Genomic DNA, 14,537 nt, shown 5'->3' with positions numbered 1-14,537 from the left:
AAGGGCCTGTTCCTGTACTGCACTGTTCTGTGTTCTAATGCATGCAAATAGGATCACTGTAGATGGTCAGCACAGTCGGCATGGATAAGGCCGGCTGAACGGCCGTACAGTTCAATGATTCTATGATTTTCTTGTTTATTTTGTTACAGATGAACTGCCATACTTGAAATGTCCTCTGCACACAGTCCTGAAACTAACACCTGTTGCCTATGGTCAGTAATGACGCTTCTTTCTATTATCATTGAACTTTCTTCAATTAATAGTGAACAGAGGGGCAGGTCAATTAGTTGATGAGCTTCTTAAATTTCTATAAATTGACTGTTGCATATGTGAAACTTTTAAACATTTTTAAACAATCAACAACATTGGGGAATGCATTTAAACTGAAGCATGTTACAAAATGGTTCTGACACGTTTTAGATTGCAGCCAATGCAAACGAACATTTCATGAAGATATAGTATGTAAATCAGCTATGTCATGGTTTAGGTCAACTGGTTTTCTGCTGCCTGTATATTTCTCACTTCCAAACAAATATTCCTGAAATGTAAAGAATTATTAATCCTAAAAATTGGTGATCAGAACAAGGTGGGACTTGATGCATTATAAAAGAAATGATACACCTATTCCCAGCATGTTGGCTTCCAGTTTAACAGTCATCAACCTGCTCCCAGGATGGATTGGTCTTTTAAATATTATAATGAGGCTATGCGCCTCTCGTTGAATCTCCATTTGAACAAGGATAATAAGTAAGCTGGAACCAGTAGGTTAATGCCTTTAATGCACCTTCCCACTAACCCGATGGGTACAGCTAACCTTCCTCCATCAACCTCCTCACTGCCCTGTTCTCTCCACTTCACCCATGGCCATGGGTATTAATGCTCTCTCACTCTGACAGGGGCTGAGATACTGACCATGGTCTGAGGCAATAATTAACAATTCCAATGTGGGAGTTCACTAAACTTGGAAAATACAAACTCATTCAAGGGTTTCTATATCATAAGAGAGCAATGACTCCTTGGAACCACCACCCCTCCTGATTTCCCCCCCCCCCCCCTCCCCCACCCCATCTTTGTTAATAGCCAGGTCAGTTTTTGAGCCATGGACACAGCAGTTGCTTAAGGCTGTCTAGTCCAGAATTGAGTCAGTCATCTTAGAGATGGAGAAAGATAGAGTCATACAACATGGAAGTGAGCAGCTTCAAGTTCCTGGGTGTCAACATCTCAGAGGATCTATCCTGGGTCCAACACATTGATGCAATCACGAAGAAGGCACATCAGTGGCTCTACTTCATTAGGAATTTGAGGAGATTTGGTATGTCACCAAAGACTTCAGCAAATTTCTACAGATGTACAGTGGCGAGCATTCTGACTCGTTGCATCACAGCCTGGTTTGGAGGCTCCAATGCACAGGATCACAAGAGGCTGCAGAGGGTTTTTATACAAATGTGTCTGAGTTCAACATCTCAACAACCCATTCATCTGAATGACAGACTCTCATTTAATGGCATTTTGATTTTCCCCTTTTGTGCCAGCTAAAATAATTGCCACTGTTATGGTAGATTTATTTATTTTGCTTATCAAATGTGTCATCCTGCTGTAAAGAAAATAATAGAGGTAAAATTTACAAAATGTGCATTAATGTTCTACCTTTAGATAAGAACAAAATGAAATTAAATTCTGTTACATCAAATCCTGTGACGTTAGATGAAAGTTGAATGACTTGCCTTCTCTCGGTAGTGAGATAATAAATCAGATGATGGTTTGGGACCTACTGCGAATGATGTCTTGGTATCTACATTCACAGTACATGGATTCACCAATCACCGTGGTGACCATGTTCACTTATTTGATCCTATTTAAACCTTTCCTTCCTTTCAGGTTGTAAAATGGAATCAATCTACCTGAATGTCGAAGCAGTAAACACACACCGTGACCGGCCGCTGGTAAATCTTTGTGTTTATCTTTCAGTTACTTCAGTTTATGTGGTGATTTGAAAAGAATGTACATTTCTTTCTCTGTATAATTTTTTTCTATTTTAAGAAGAATTCTTAGAGTTCTACAGAATGTGCAAGAACAGAGACGGTTGTAATGTGCTTAAATCCTTGAAAATGACAGGCATGTTACAAGAATGATTAGTGAAGGGATTCATAAATAGAGTCACAAAGGCTGAGGGGTTTTGCTGAATCTGTGCAAAGCATTGAATTGGCCAGATTTGGAGTGTTTCATCTAGTTCTACTCGCTAACAGATCTAAAGGTAGTAGAGCGTGTAACAAGTGTACCAGTGTGATTCCATAGATGAAGGATTGGTGTTTGTGGATAGATTGGAGAAGTCAGGGTTCTCCTTGGAACAAATAAGATTGAGGGGAGACGTCACAGAGAAGTAGAAGATCATGAGAGCTTCAAATAGGTGCAGATTTAAAATTTTGAACAAAAGGTTAAGGATGGGGGTGAGGAAATATGTTACTTATGATCTACTATTCAAATACTGGAGTACATGCATTTGTGAGAGGGGAAAAGTGTAAAGGGAGATGTGTGGGGCAAGTTTTTCTTTTACGCGTAGAGTGGTGGGTGCCTGGAACAGGCTGCCAGGGGCGGTGGTGGAGGCAGATACGATAGCAGCATTTAAGAGACTGTTAGGCAGACACGTGAATATGGAGGGATGTGGATCACGTTCAGGCAGAAGAGATTTACTTTAATTTGGCATCGTGTTCAGCACAGACGTGGTGGGCTGAATGGCCTGTTCCTGTGCTGTGCTGTTTTATGACTGTAGGGGTGGTGGAAACGGAATTATTCAATGCATTCAAAAAGGAAATGGATAGACGATTGAGAGAAATAATCAGCAGATCTGTGGGGTGGGGAGGGGGGAATATGGGATTTCTCAGCTGAGAACCAACGTGGATACAATGGGCTGAATGGCATCCTGTTCCATAATTTAATGATTTTGTGATTGTATGATTCTATGAATTCATTCTCGAGGTGAGTTTCATTGACAATTCCAGGTTGTTCTCAAAGTGGCACTGGGCCTTACTGAAATATTGCACGCTTTAAAGGTGTTTGGAGTTGCTGTATGGTGACATTCCAGGACTGACCCAGCGACTATACAAGAAGGCAACAGTGCCTTAAGTCAGAGGTCATGATCTTCTCATGCACCTACATCCTGAGTTCTAGTTGAAAGTCTTGGCTTTGGGAGATGCAGTCAAAGAGTTCTTGGTGGGTTGCTGCAGTACCTTCTGCAGTTAGCAGCAAGGGTACACAATGACTGAGTTGTTGGATAAGGTGCTCTGTCCTGGAGTTTGTTAGGCTTCAGATGTGTTGCAGCTACATCCACCACCCACCCCCAACCCGAGCACATGGGGAACATTCTATGGACTCTTCAACTTGGATTTGTAGGGTTTAAACATCACCATAAATGTAATGCTCATTTTAATAGAAAAGATAAACTGTGATGTTACAAATACAGCTATTCAGAGATGTCAGTTTTTGCCACAATGCAGTGGGGACTACTATGATATTATTTGTTATTTAATGTTGGACTAAAGTACAAATGGTTGCCACTTTCAAGTATTTTTTCAAGTACTTCAATACAGATATGCTTGATATTATACATTCATCTAGGACAGGGAGAGTAACCCATGAACCACCCATCATTTCTACATTGCCAGGTATATATAGTAGCTATAGAATGAAGCTGGAAATAGACAGCAGGTCAGGCCACATCTGTGAGAAGAGAAACAGGGTTCCTTCATCAGAACTGGGAAGGAACTCTGTTTCTCTTTGTCCATGGGAATGGTACCGGAGGATTGGAGGGTGGCAAATGTTGTTCCCTTATTCAAAAAAGGTAGTGGGGATAGTCCAGGGAATTACAGACCAGTGAGCATTACGTTTGTGGTGGGCAAGCTGTTGGAAAGGATTCTTAGAGATAGGATCTATGAGCATTTAGAGAATCATGGTCTGATCAGGGACAGCCAGCATGGCTTTGTGAAGGGCAGATCGTGTCTCACAAGCCTGATAGTGTTCTTTGAGGAGGTGACCAGGAAGATTGATGAGGGTAGTGCAGTAGATGTGGTCTACATGGATTTTGGTAAGGCATTTGACAAGGTTCCACATGGTAGGCTTCTTCAGAAGGTCAGAGGGCATGGGATCCAGGGAGGCTTGGCCGTGTGGATTCAGAATTGGCTTGCCTGTAGAAAGCAGAGGGTTGTGGTGGAGGGAGTGCATTCAGATTGGATGGCTGTGACTAGTGGTGTCCCACAAGGATCGGTCCTGGGACCTCTGCTTTCCGTGATTTTTATTAATGACTTAGATGAGGGGGTAGAAGGGTGGGTTGGCAAGTTTGCAGACGACACAAAGGTTGGTGGTGTTATGGATAAGTGTAGTAGGTTGTCGAATATTGCAGCGGGACATTGATAGGATGTGGAGGTGGGCTGACAAGTGGCAGATAGAGTTCAATTTGGAGAAGTGTGAAGTGGTACACTTTGGAAGGACAAACTCCAAGGCAGAGTACAAAGTTAATGGCAGGATTCTTGGTAATGTGGAGGAGCAGAGGGATCTGGGAGTCCATATCCACAGATCCCTGAAAGTTGCCTCACAGGTGGATAGGGTAGTTAAGAAAGCTTATGGGATGTTAGCTTTCATAAGTCGAGGGACCGAGTTTAAGAGCCGCGAGGTAATGATGCAGCTCTATAAAACTCTGGTTAGACCACACTTGGAGTACTGTGTCCAGTTCTGGTCGCCTCATTATAGGAAGGATGTGGAAGCATTGGAAAGGGTGCAGAGGAGATTTACCAGGATGCTGCCTGGTTTGGAGAGTATGCATTATGAGGAGAGACTAAGAGAGCTAGGGCTTTACTCTTTGGAGAGAAGGAGGATGAGAGGAGACATGATAGAAGTGTACAAAATATTAAGAGGAATAGATAGAGTGGACAGCCAGCGCCTCTTTCCCGGGGCACCAATGCTCAATACAAGAGGGCATTGCTTTAAAGTAATGGGTGGGAAGTTCAAGGGAGATGTCAGAGGGAGGTTTTTTACCCAGAGAGTGGTTAGGGCATGGAATGCGCTGCCTGGGGTAGTGGTGGAGGCAGGTACATTGGTCAAATTCAAGAGATTGCTAGATAAGCGTATGGAGGAATTTAAAATAGAGGGATATGTGGGAGGAAGGGTTTAGATAGTTTTAGGTGAGGTTAAAGGTCAGCACAACATTGTAGGCTGAAAGGCCTGTATTGTGCTGTACTGTTCAATGTTCTATGAAACAATAGAAGCTTGTTAAGTTGCAGAGAGGGTTTGAATGTCTCAACTATTTAAATGACCTTGGGCTAGGTTTTGTGGTAGGGAGAGTTGGTAATAGTGAGGTGAACAGTACTCATTGTTATGAATGTGCAATTTGAACAGTGACTTGAAGCAAATACACCTGCACAGATCAGTAAATAAATCAGATGCTGTTTAAACAAAAACCCTACTTCTCCAGAAATTGTACGATAGCATCATCTCGTCGGGGAACTTCCCATTGAAATAGATTGAACACCAAAAGGTTGCTGTAGTTAATTTTTGAGAAATGCACTAATTGCACCACAAAACATTAGGCATTGCTGATTCAGTCTCAGTACCCTCATAACAATTACTGCCAAACAGTCTCTCTGGAACTGACCATAATTTAATCAGTGTGGAATCTCATTACCTGAGTTTTGGAAAAATTAAAAAAAAATGTGGTTTTATTCAGTGTTTTCTTTTCTCTCTATTATATCCGTCTTTGGTGTAAGATTAGATTAAATATTCTTATGCTTCCTGGTTCAAACAATGTATTAGCAATTGTTGAGTTTTTTGTCTGATTGGTTAAAATGAGACACAGCTCCCCTGCTGGTTCTCACCTTTCAGATGTTCTGTAGAAGGTGTTGAGCTTTTGGCTAACTGGACTTGGGTCCAAATGTTTATAGTGCAATGGCAAATGCAAGTGTTGTAACCTGCTGGTGCCAGTCATTTGCCAATAGCACTTATCTCTGAGTTATTGGCATGTTGCTACTTTATGGCATTTAATTGTTTTTGGTTTATTATTGTCACATGTACAGAGATACAGTGAAAGCTTTTGCTTGCGTGCCATCCATAAGGTAAGATAAGATCTCTTTATTAGTCACGTACATTGAAACATACAGTGAAATACATCTTTTGCGTAGTGATTTGGGGGGCAGCCCGCAAGAGTCGCCACGCTTCCAGCGCCAACATAGCATGCCCACAACTCCCTAACCTGTACATCTTTGGAATGTGGGAGGAAACCAGAGCACCCGGAGGAAACCCACACAGACATGGGGAGAACGTACAAACGCCGGAATTGAACCCAGGTCGCTGGCGCTGTAAAGCATTATGCTAACCACTATGCTACCATGCCTGCCATATCATTCCATACAGGTCATTCCATTGATAAGTACAGCAGGGTAGTACAAAGGGAAAACAATGCGAATATAGTGTTACAGTTACAGAGAAATGTAAGTGCAGGAAGACAAAATGCAAGGGCTGTGACAAAGTAGACTGAGAGATCTTTAGTGTATGAGAGGTCCTTTCAAGAGTTTTATAACAGTGGGATAGAAGCTGTCCTTGAGCCTGGTGGTGCATGTTCTCAGGCTTTTCTATCTTCTGCCGATGGAAGGGGGGAGAATAGAGAATGTATACGGTGGGAGGGGTCCTTGATTATGTTGGCTGCTTTCCCGAGGCAGCGGGAATTAGAGACGTACTCCATCATGGAGGGGAGGCTGGTTTTCATGATGTGCTGAGTTGTGCCCACAACTCTCTGAAATTCCTTGCAGTCCTGGGCAGAGCAGTTGCCATACCAAGCGTGATGTATCTGGATAGCATATTTCAATGGTGCAACTGTAGAAATTGATGAGGGTCATCGGGATATACCAAATTTCCTTAACTTTCTGAGGAAGTAGAGGCGCTGGTGCACTTCCTTGGCCATAATGTCTACGTGGCTGGACCAGGACGTTATTGGTGTTTACACCGAGGAACTTGAAGCTCTCAACCATCTTCACCTCAGCACCATTGATATAGATGGGCGTGTACTCTGCCCCTGTATTTATTCTTTATGAGGTTGATTTACTTGATAATAAAGGGTGAATGTACACTAACTTGTCTTTGAACTTGGTAGCAGGGAGTTGGCACTGAACTTGGTTTTGGGGAACCTTTACAAGTAAGGTTTTGTTCTTGCCTTTGGTTTGTTTGGCTGAGAAACAAGGTTCATGGTTTCTGTTCCAGTGACATTTTTGGAGAGTTTCAAACTAGCAAATAGTTGTTCAAAACTTTCTGCAACTTTATTTGGGCCAAACATTGCAGATTTATTTTGGTTGTCAGTTGCCTAGTTGATGCTTATAAAATAAAAATTGTGTGGAAAAGGTGGGTGCATTGTATCAATGTGTCTAAAGTGCACATTATTGGCTGACTGTCAGACAATCGATTATGAAACAACTTACATACGTGGATGAAAGCACTGAACAAAATATGAAGGAGCAGTCCACCCCTCAAACCGCTCCACCTTTCAGCAAGGTCATGGCTAAGCATTCCTGGTCTCACTACCACTTTCCTGCTAGCCCCACACTTGATTCCCTTCAAATTTCTGTCAGTCCCTGTCTTATATTCAGTGATTCTGCCTCCACAGTTCTCTGATAAAAGAAATTACACAGATTCATAGCCCCTGAGAGAAGAAATTCCACCTTAACTCCACCTCCACTGGTGAGAAGGGACTTGAATCTGGAACTAAGGCCAACGTTTAAAAATAAGAGTTTGCCCACTTAAGAGATGACTGACGAAGGTTTTCCTCTGAGGTGTTGGGAGTTTGTTACTCTCTTCTACAAAGGCCGATGGAAACCGAACGTTTGATTGTTATTAAGGCAGAATTAGATTCTTGACCACCAAAGGCGAGACAGGTTCTGCAGGGAGAAAAGAATGCAGAGTTGAAGTTGCAGTCCGATCAGCCATGGTCTTGACTGGCTCATGCTCCTAATCTGCATGCTTACATGATTGACATTGGTTGTTTTGGCATGGAAGGAGGCCATTACTACCATCTTCTTGTTACTGCCATCGGGGAGGAGGTGCAGGAGCCTGAAGACCCACACTCAACGTTTCAGGAACAGCTTCTTCCCCTCCACCATCAGATTTCTGAATGGTCCATGAACCCATAAAGACTACCTCATTTTTTTTGCACTATTTATTTTATAATTGATAGTAATTTTTATGTCTTTGCACTGTACTGCTGCCGCAAAACAGCACATTTCATGTTATATAAGTCAATGATAATAAACCTGATTCTGATTCCATTTGGTCCACTTAGCCCATTGCCATCTCTCTGTAGAACAATCCCATGAGTCGCATTTGCTGCTCTATCCTTGTGGCCTTGCAGATACCTGTCTAATTTCCTTTTGCAATCAGCAGTGATCTTCACTGCCGCCACCCTGACAAGCAGCAGGCTCCAGGTTCAACTTCAGCGTATTCCACTGTGTTTTCTTCTAAGTAGGAGCCTAGCTTCAGTTCATACTGGGAGAGTTAAGTGAAGAATGTTGGTGGTTTGTTCATATAGAATGGTAGCACCTCTTACGTTGTAGTTTAGATCTGGTTTAATTAATCCCTTAGCTCAGTGGCCTCTGGAGTAGAAGATATACTGCAGGCAATTCATCATACATATGCCACAGTTTTCAACGAGGCAGGGATGTTTGCTTCTGCATGGGAATAATGTCTTTTCAATTCATGGCAATGGAAGAAATAACTGCCAAAAGGAAATTCTTTTAAGCACTTTGTGCTTTGATTTGATTCCTCAGACTCCTGATAAATTATGACTTTAAGAAAGACCATTTATGGATCTGTTTCCAGCCTTTTGTCACCTGAATTGCCTTTGACCTCTCACTTTCTGTTTTATGGGTCCTTAATATAATTTTGTCATTTGGCTTGTGGACTCAGTTCTGAGTCAAAAGGCTGTAGATGTATCCTAATCAAGATCCTGGAGCACAAAAATTAAGGCTGATGTTCCAGTTCCATACTAGGGAAGGGCTCTTGACTGAATGTTAAACATTCATTGCCCTGTGTGATGCTTATCCTTCAGTCAACATCTGACCTTTACATTGCTGAGGCCAGACATCAACTCTCGGTCACCTCCTCTTACTTATCCCTCAACTTGGACCCCAACCTGGGGCAGGCATGGTAGTGTAGCGGTTAGTATAACGCTATTACAGCGCCAGTGACCCGAGTTCAATTCCGGCTGCTGTCTGTAAGGAGTTTTTATGTTCTCCCTGTGTCTGCGTGGGTTTCCTCCGGGTGCTCCAGTTTCCTCCCACATTCCAAAGACGTACGGGTTAGGAAGTTGTGGGCATGCTATGTTGGCGCCGGAAGCGTGACAACACTTGCGGGCTGCCCCTAGAACACTCTACGCAAAAGGTGCATTTCACTGTGTTTCGATGTCTATGTGACGATTAAAGAAATCGTATCCAAGGAGCATCAGGTCACTGACCTCATCGCCTCCGGAGACTCCCCCTTCACAGATTCCAACCTCATAGTTCCCCTACCCCACACTGCCCGTTTCTACCTCCTACCAAAGATTCCTAAACCCAACTGCCCTGGTAGACCCATTGTTTCTGCCTGCTCCTGCCCCACTGAACTTGTGTGCTCATATCTTGACTCCATTTTGTCCCCCTTGGTTCAGTCCCTTCCCACCTACATCTGTGACAGTTTGCATGCTCTCCATCACTTCAACACCTTCCAGTTCCCCGGCCCTGACCGCCTCATTTTCACCATGGGCGTCGAGTCTCTGTACACTTCCATCCCCCATCAAGAAGGCCTTAAGGCTCTCCGCTTCTTTCTCGACAACAGACCCAACCAGTTCCCCTCCACCACCACCCTCCTCTGTCTGGCGGAACTGGTACTCACCCTCAATAATTTTTCTTGTCGGCTCCTCCTACTTTCTCCAAACTAAAGGTGTAGCCGTGCGCACTCGCATGAGCCCCAGCTCTGCCTGCCTCTTTGTTGGCCACGTGGAACAGTCCACGTTCCAAGCCCACACCGGTAACGCCCCCCAACTCTTTCTCTGCTGCATTGACGACTGCATTAGGGCTGCTTCCTGCACCCGTGCTGAGCTCGGCAATTTCATCAACTTTGCCTCCAACTTCCACCCTGCCCTCGGATTCACTTGGTCCGTCTCCGACACCTCTCTCCCCTTTCTGGATCTCTCTGTCTCCGTCTCTGGAGATAGGCTAACCACAAACATCTTCTACAAACCCACTGACTCCCACAGCTACCTTGACTACACCTCTTCCCACTCTGTCATTTGTAAGGACGCCATCCCCTTCTCCCAATTCCTCTGCCTCCATTGCGTCTGTTCCCATGATTAGGCTTTCCATTCTACGACATCAGAGATGGCCTCCTTTTTCAGTAACTAGGGTTTCCCTTACACCACCATCAATGCTGCCCTTACCGTATCACTCCACTTCCCACACATCTGCCCTCACCCCCTCCTCCTGCTGACATAACAGGGACAGGGTTCCCCTTGTCCTCACCTACCACCCACGAGCCTCCGTATCCAACACATCATTCTCCGCAACTTCCGCCACCTCCAACAGGATCCTACCACCAGGCACATCTTCCCCTCAACCACTCTCCGTGAGTCCCTCCTCCACTCGTCCCTCCCCACTGATAACCCCCCTGGCACTTACGCCTGCAACCGCACCAAGTGCTACACCTGCCCCTACACCTCGTCCCTCACCACCACTCAGGGTCCCAGACAATCCTTCCAAGTGAGGCACCTGTGAGTACGAGGGTGTCATTTATTGCATCTGGTGCTCCCAGTACAGCCTCCTGTACATCAGTGAGACCCAACACAGATTGGGTGACTGCTTCATTGAGCACCTTTGCTCCATCTGCCGCAGCAGCCAGGACCTCCAGGTGGCCACCCACTTTAATTCCACATGCCACTCCCACACTGACATGTCTGTCCACGGCCTCCTCTACTGCCACGTTGAGGCCAGACGCAGGTTGGAGGAACAACACCTTGTATTCCAGCTTGGGAGTCTCCAACCTGATGGCCTCAACATTGATTTCTCTAATTTTCGGTAACCCCCCCCAACTTCTTTGTCTTCCCTTGACTCCCTTTCCCCACTTTGATGACTTGCCCATCTCCTCCCCTCTCCTCCCCTCCTTCCCTCCCCCATCCTTTATTCCACGGTCCACTGCCCTCTCCCACCGGATTCCTCCTCCTTCAGCCCTTTGCTACCTATCACCTCTCAGCTTATTACATCTTCTCCCCCTCCCCCACCCACCTACCATCCCCCTTTCACCCGGACTTGCCCATCACCTGAACTCACCTATATCGTGCCTGCGTGTGCTCCTCTCCCTCCCCCCACCTTCTTATTCTAGCGCCTGCCCTCTTCCTTTCCAATCCTGATGAAGGGTCTCGGCCCGAAACGTCGACTGTATATTTCACTCCATGGATGCTGTCTGACCTGCTGAGTTCCTGCAGCACTTTTTGTGTATTGCTCCAGATTCCAGCGTCTGCAGAATTTTTTGTGTTTCTGTAAAAGTTAGGACAATGGTCTTTGTAGGATCTTACATAAAATGGGTGGAGTATTTCCTGTGTAATAGCGGTGACTGTGCTTCAAAAGTATGCAGTTGGCTGTGAAGTACATTGCAATAAGAATGCAAATTAATTTTTTAACACCACCACCTGGAAGTTGCCCTCCAAGCCACACACCATTTAACTTGGAAATATATTGCCATTCCTTCACCGTCGCTGGGTCAAAATCCTGAAACTCAAGGCTGGTTTGTGTTTGATCCTGGAAATCTCTCCCTGACACCACTGTGGGTACACCCACACCTCAGGGACTGCAGCAGTTCAAGAGGGCAGCTCACCACCACCTTCTCAAGGGCAATTAAATGTTGGCTCAGCCTGTGAAGCCACGGCCCCTGAATGAATTTAAAATAAAAGATTATTTATAACTAGACTTATTTTATTTCTTGAGTTTATTTTGTTCTCTGTGTTCTGTTAAGAATTTCCATCTTGGAAAGAGTTTATTCAGTAAATGTATGGCCAGAGTTGTGTAATTTATTTGTGGGATGTGAGTGACCTAAGAACTGAAGCATGTAGGAGATGGCACAAGTGGTCCATTTGGCGCCTCGAGCCTGCTCCACCACTCAATTTGATCATGGCTGGTCTACCTTGGCTTCCATTTTCCTGCCCTTTCCCCTATTCCCTGATTCCTTTCATATCCAACATTCTATCTACCTCAGTTTAAAATGAAATCCATATCTGCAGAGGATCATCCCAAAGATTCTCTACCCTTTGAGTGAATAAAATATTATTTTCATTTGTCTAAATAGCCCGCCCTGTATGTTGCTACCTCTGCTTGAACTCTCCTCAGCTGGAGGGTACATTCTCGTTGCATCCACCCTGTCAAACTCCAGTGAGGTCACCTGAATTCCAGAGATCCAGCCTCTCCTCATGTGACTTGCTATCCCAGGAACTTGTGAATAAAACCCACAACTGAGTCACTGACGTGGCTATTGTTTATTATCTATCTTGAATTAGCCTTGAGAAGATTGTGGTGCGATGCCTTCATCAACAGTTGCAGTCTGTGTGGCAAGTGTTGCCATTGGTGCTGTTGGGCAGTGTGTGCCAGGATTAGTGCCAATACACAACAAGGTCAGAATAGAAGGGTACAGGATAGGTATGTCCTGATTAGAAGGAAGGACATGAATGGGAAAATAAGGGAAGCTTGGATGATGATGAAGCTTGATGAACTTAGTCAAGAAGAGAAAGGACAAGTATGTAGAGCTTCGGAAGTTAGGATCAGACAGAGCACGTGAGGACTATAGAGAAGCTAGAAATGTACTCAAGAAAGGAATTAGGAAAGCCAGGAGGGGCCATGAAAAGTCCTTAGCAAGTAAGATTAAGGAGAATCCAAAAGCATTCTATACCTATGTCAGGAATAAGAGGATAACGAGGGAAAGGGTAGGACCACTTAAGGATAAAGAAGGGAATCTATGTTTGGATGCAGAGGATGTGGGTGAGGTTCTGAATGAATATTTCCCTACAGTATTTACCCAGGAAAGGGACATGCAGGACAGAGAAATTGGAACTGAGGGTGGAAACGTATTAGGGCATTTAGAGGTCAAGAAGGTAGTGTTAGGTCTCCTAAACGGTATTAAGGTGGATAAGTCCCCGAGGCCCGATGGGATATACCCCAGGTTACTGAGGGAGGCGAGAGAAGAAATTGCTGGGGCCTTGACCATTATGTTTGTGTCCTCTTTGACCACGGGTGAGGTCCCGGAGGACTGGCGGGTGGCTGATGTTGTTCCTCTATTTAAGAAAGGAACAAGGGAAAGTCCGGTGAGTCTCGTGTCAATTGTAGGGAAATTGCTGGAGAAAATTCATCGAGATAGGATATACAAGCATCTGAAATCTAATGGCTTGATTAGGGAAACCCAGCATGGCTTTGTGCGGGGCAAGTCGTGTCTTACTAACCTGGTTTAGTTTTTGACAGGGTGACGAGAGAGATTGATGAAGGTAGAGCTGTGGATGTTATCTATATGGACTTCAGGAAGGCATTTGACAAGGTCCCACATAGTCGATTAATCAAGAAAGTTCGGATGCATGGGGTCGGTGGAGAATTGGCTGCGTGGATCCAGAACTGGCTTGCCCATAGAAGACAGAGGGTGGTGGTTGAAGGGACTTATTCAGGCTGGAGGCCTGTGAGTAGTGGTGTTCCGCAGGGATCTGTGCTGGGACTTATGCTGTTTGGAATGTACTTAAATGACCTGGATGAATATGTTGATGGTGGGTTAGTAAGTTTGCAGATGATACCAAGATTGGTGGAGTTGTGAATAGTGTAGAAGACTGGCGACGGATACAGCGTGATATAGATCAGCTGCAGATGTGGGCAGAGAAATGGCAGAAGGAGTTTAATCCGGATAAATGTGAGGTGTTGCACCTTGGTAGGACTAATGTCAAGAGGCAGCACACTCTTAAGGGCAAGACCCTTAACAGTGTTAAAGAGCAGAGAGACTTTGGGGTGCAAATCCATGGCTCACTGAAAGTGGCTACACAGGTAGACAGGGTGGTTAAGAAGGCTTATGGGACGCTTGCTTTCATTAATCGAGGTATTGAGTACACGGGTCAAGAAGTTATGATGCATCTCTATAGAACTCTGGTTAGGCCGCATTTAGAGTATTGCATGCAATTCTGGTCACCTCACTACAGGAAGGATGTCGAGGCTTTAGAGAGGGTGCAGAGGAGGTTTACTGGGATGCTGCCTGGATTAGAGGGCATGTGCTATCAGGAGAGGTTAGACAAACTTGGGCTGTCTTCTCTGGAGCGGCGGAGGCTGAGGGGTGATGTGTTGGAAATGTATAAAATTATGAGGGGCATAGAAAGGGTGGACAAGCAATATCTTTTCCCCATTATTGAGCAATCCAGTACCAGAGGGTATGCATTTAGAGTGAGAGGGGGTAGGATCAGAACAGATGTGAGGAGTATGTTTTTTACTGAGAGAGTGGTGGATGCCTGGAATGTGTTG

At 44.8% G+C, this 14,537-nt stretch overlaps 1 protein-coding gene across 1 annotated transcript in view; it reads left to right on the top strand.

Moving 5' to 3' along the window:
* Nucleotides 1-14,537, top strand: part of LOC127580702 (6-phosphofructo-2-kinase/fructose-2,6-bisphosphatase 2-like) — an 87,397-nt gene that overhangs the window by 47,503 nt on the left and 25,357 nt on the right. The window contains exons 13-14 of the mRNA XM_052034468.1: nucleotides 150-212; nucleotides 1,879-1,943. Of these exons, the coding sequence (XP_051890428.1) occupies nucleotides 150-212; nucleotides 1,879-1,943 (128 nt within the window). The remainder of the gene's footprint in view (nucleotides 1-149; nucleotides 213-1,878; nucleotides 1,944-14,537) is intronic.

Source organism: Pristis pectinata, chromosome 20 (assembly GCF_009764475.1).
Source record: "Pristis pectinata isolate sPriPec2 chromosome 20, sPriPec2.1.pri, whole genome shotgun sequence".
Classification (NCBI taxonomy): Eukaryota; Metazoa; Chordata; class Chondrichthyes; order Rhinopristiformes; family Pristidae; genus Pristis; species Pristis pectinata.
The sequence above is the reverse complement of the archived record's forward strand: the minus strand, read 5'-3'. Positions and strand labels throughout refer to the sequence as shown.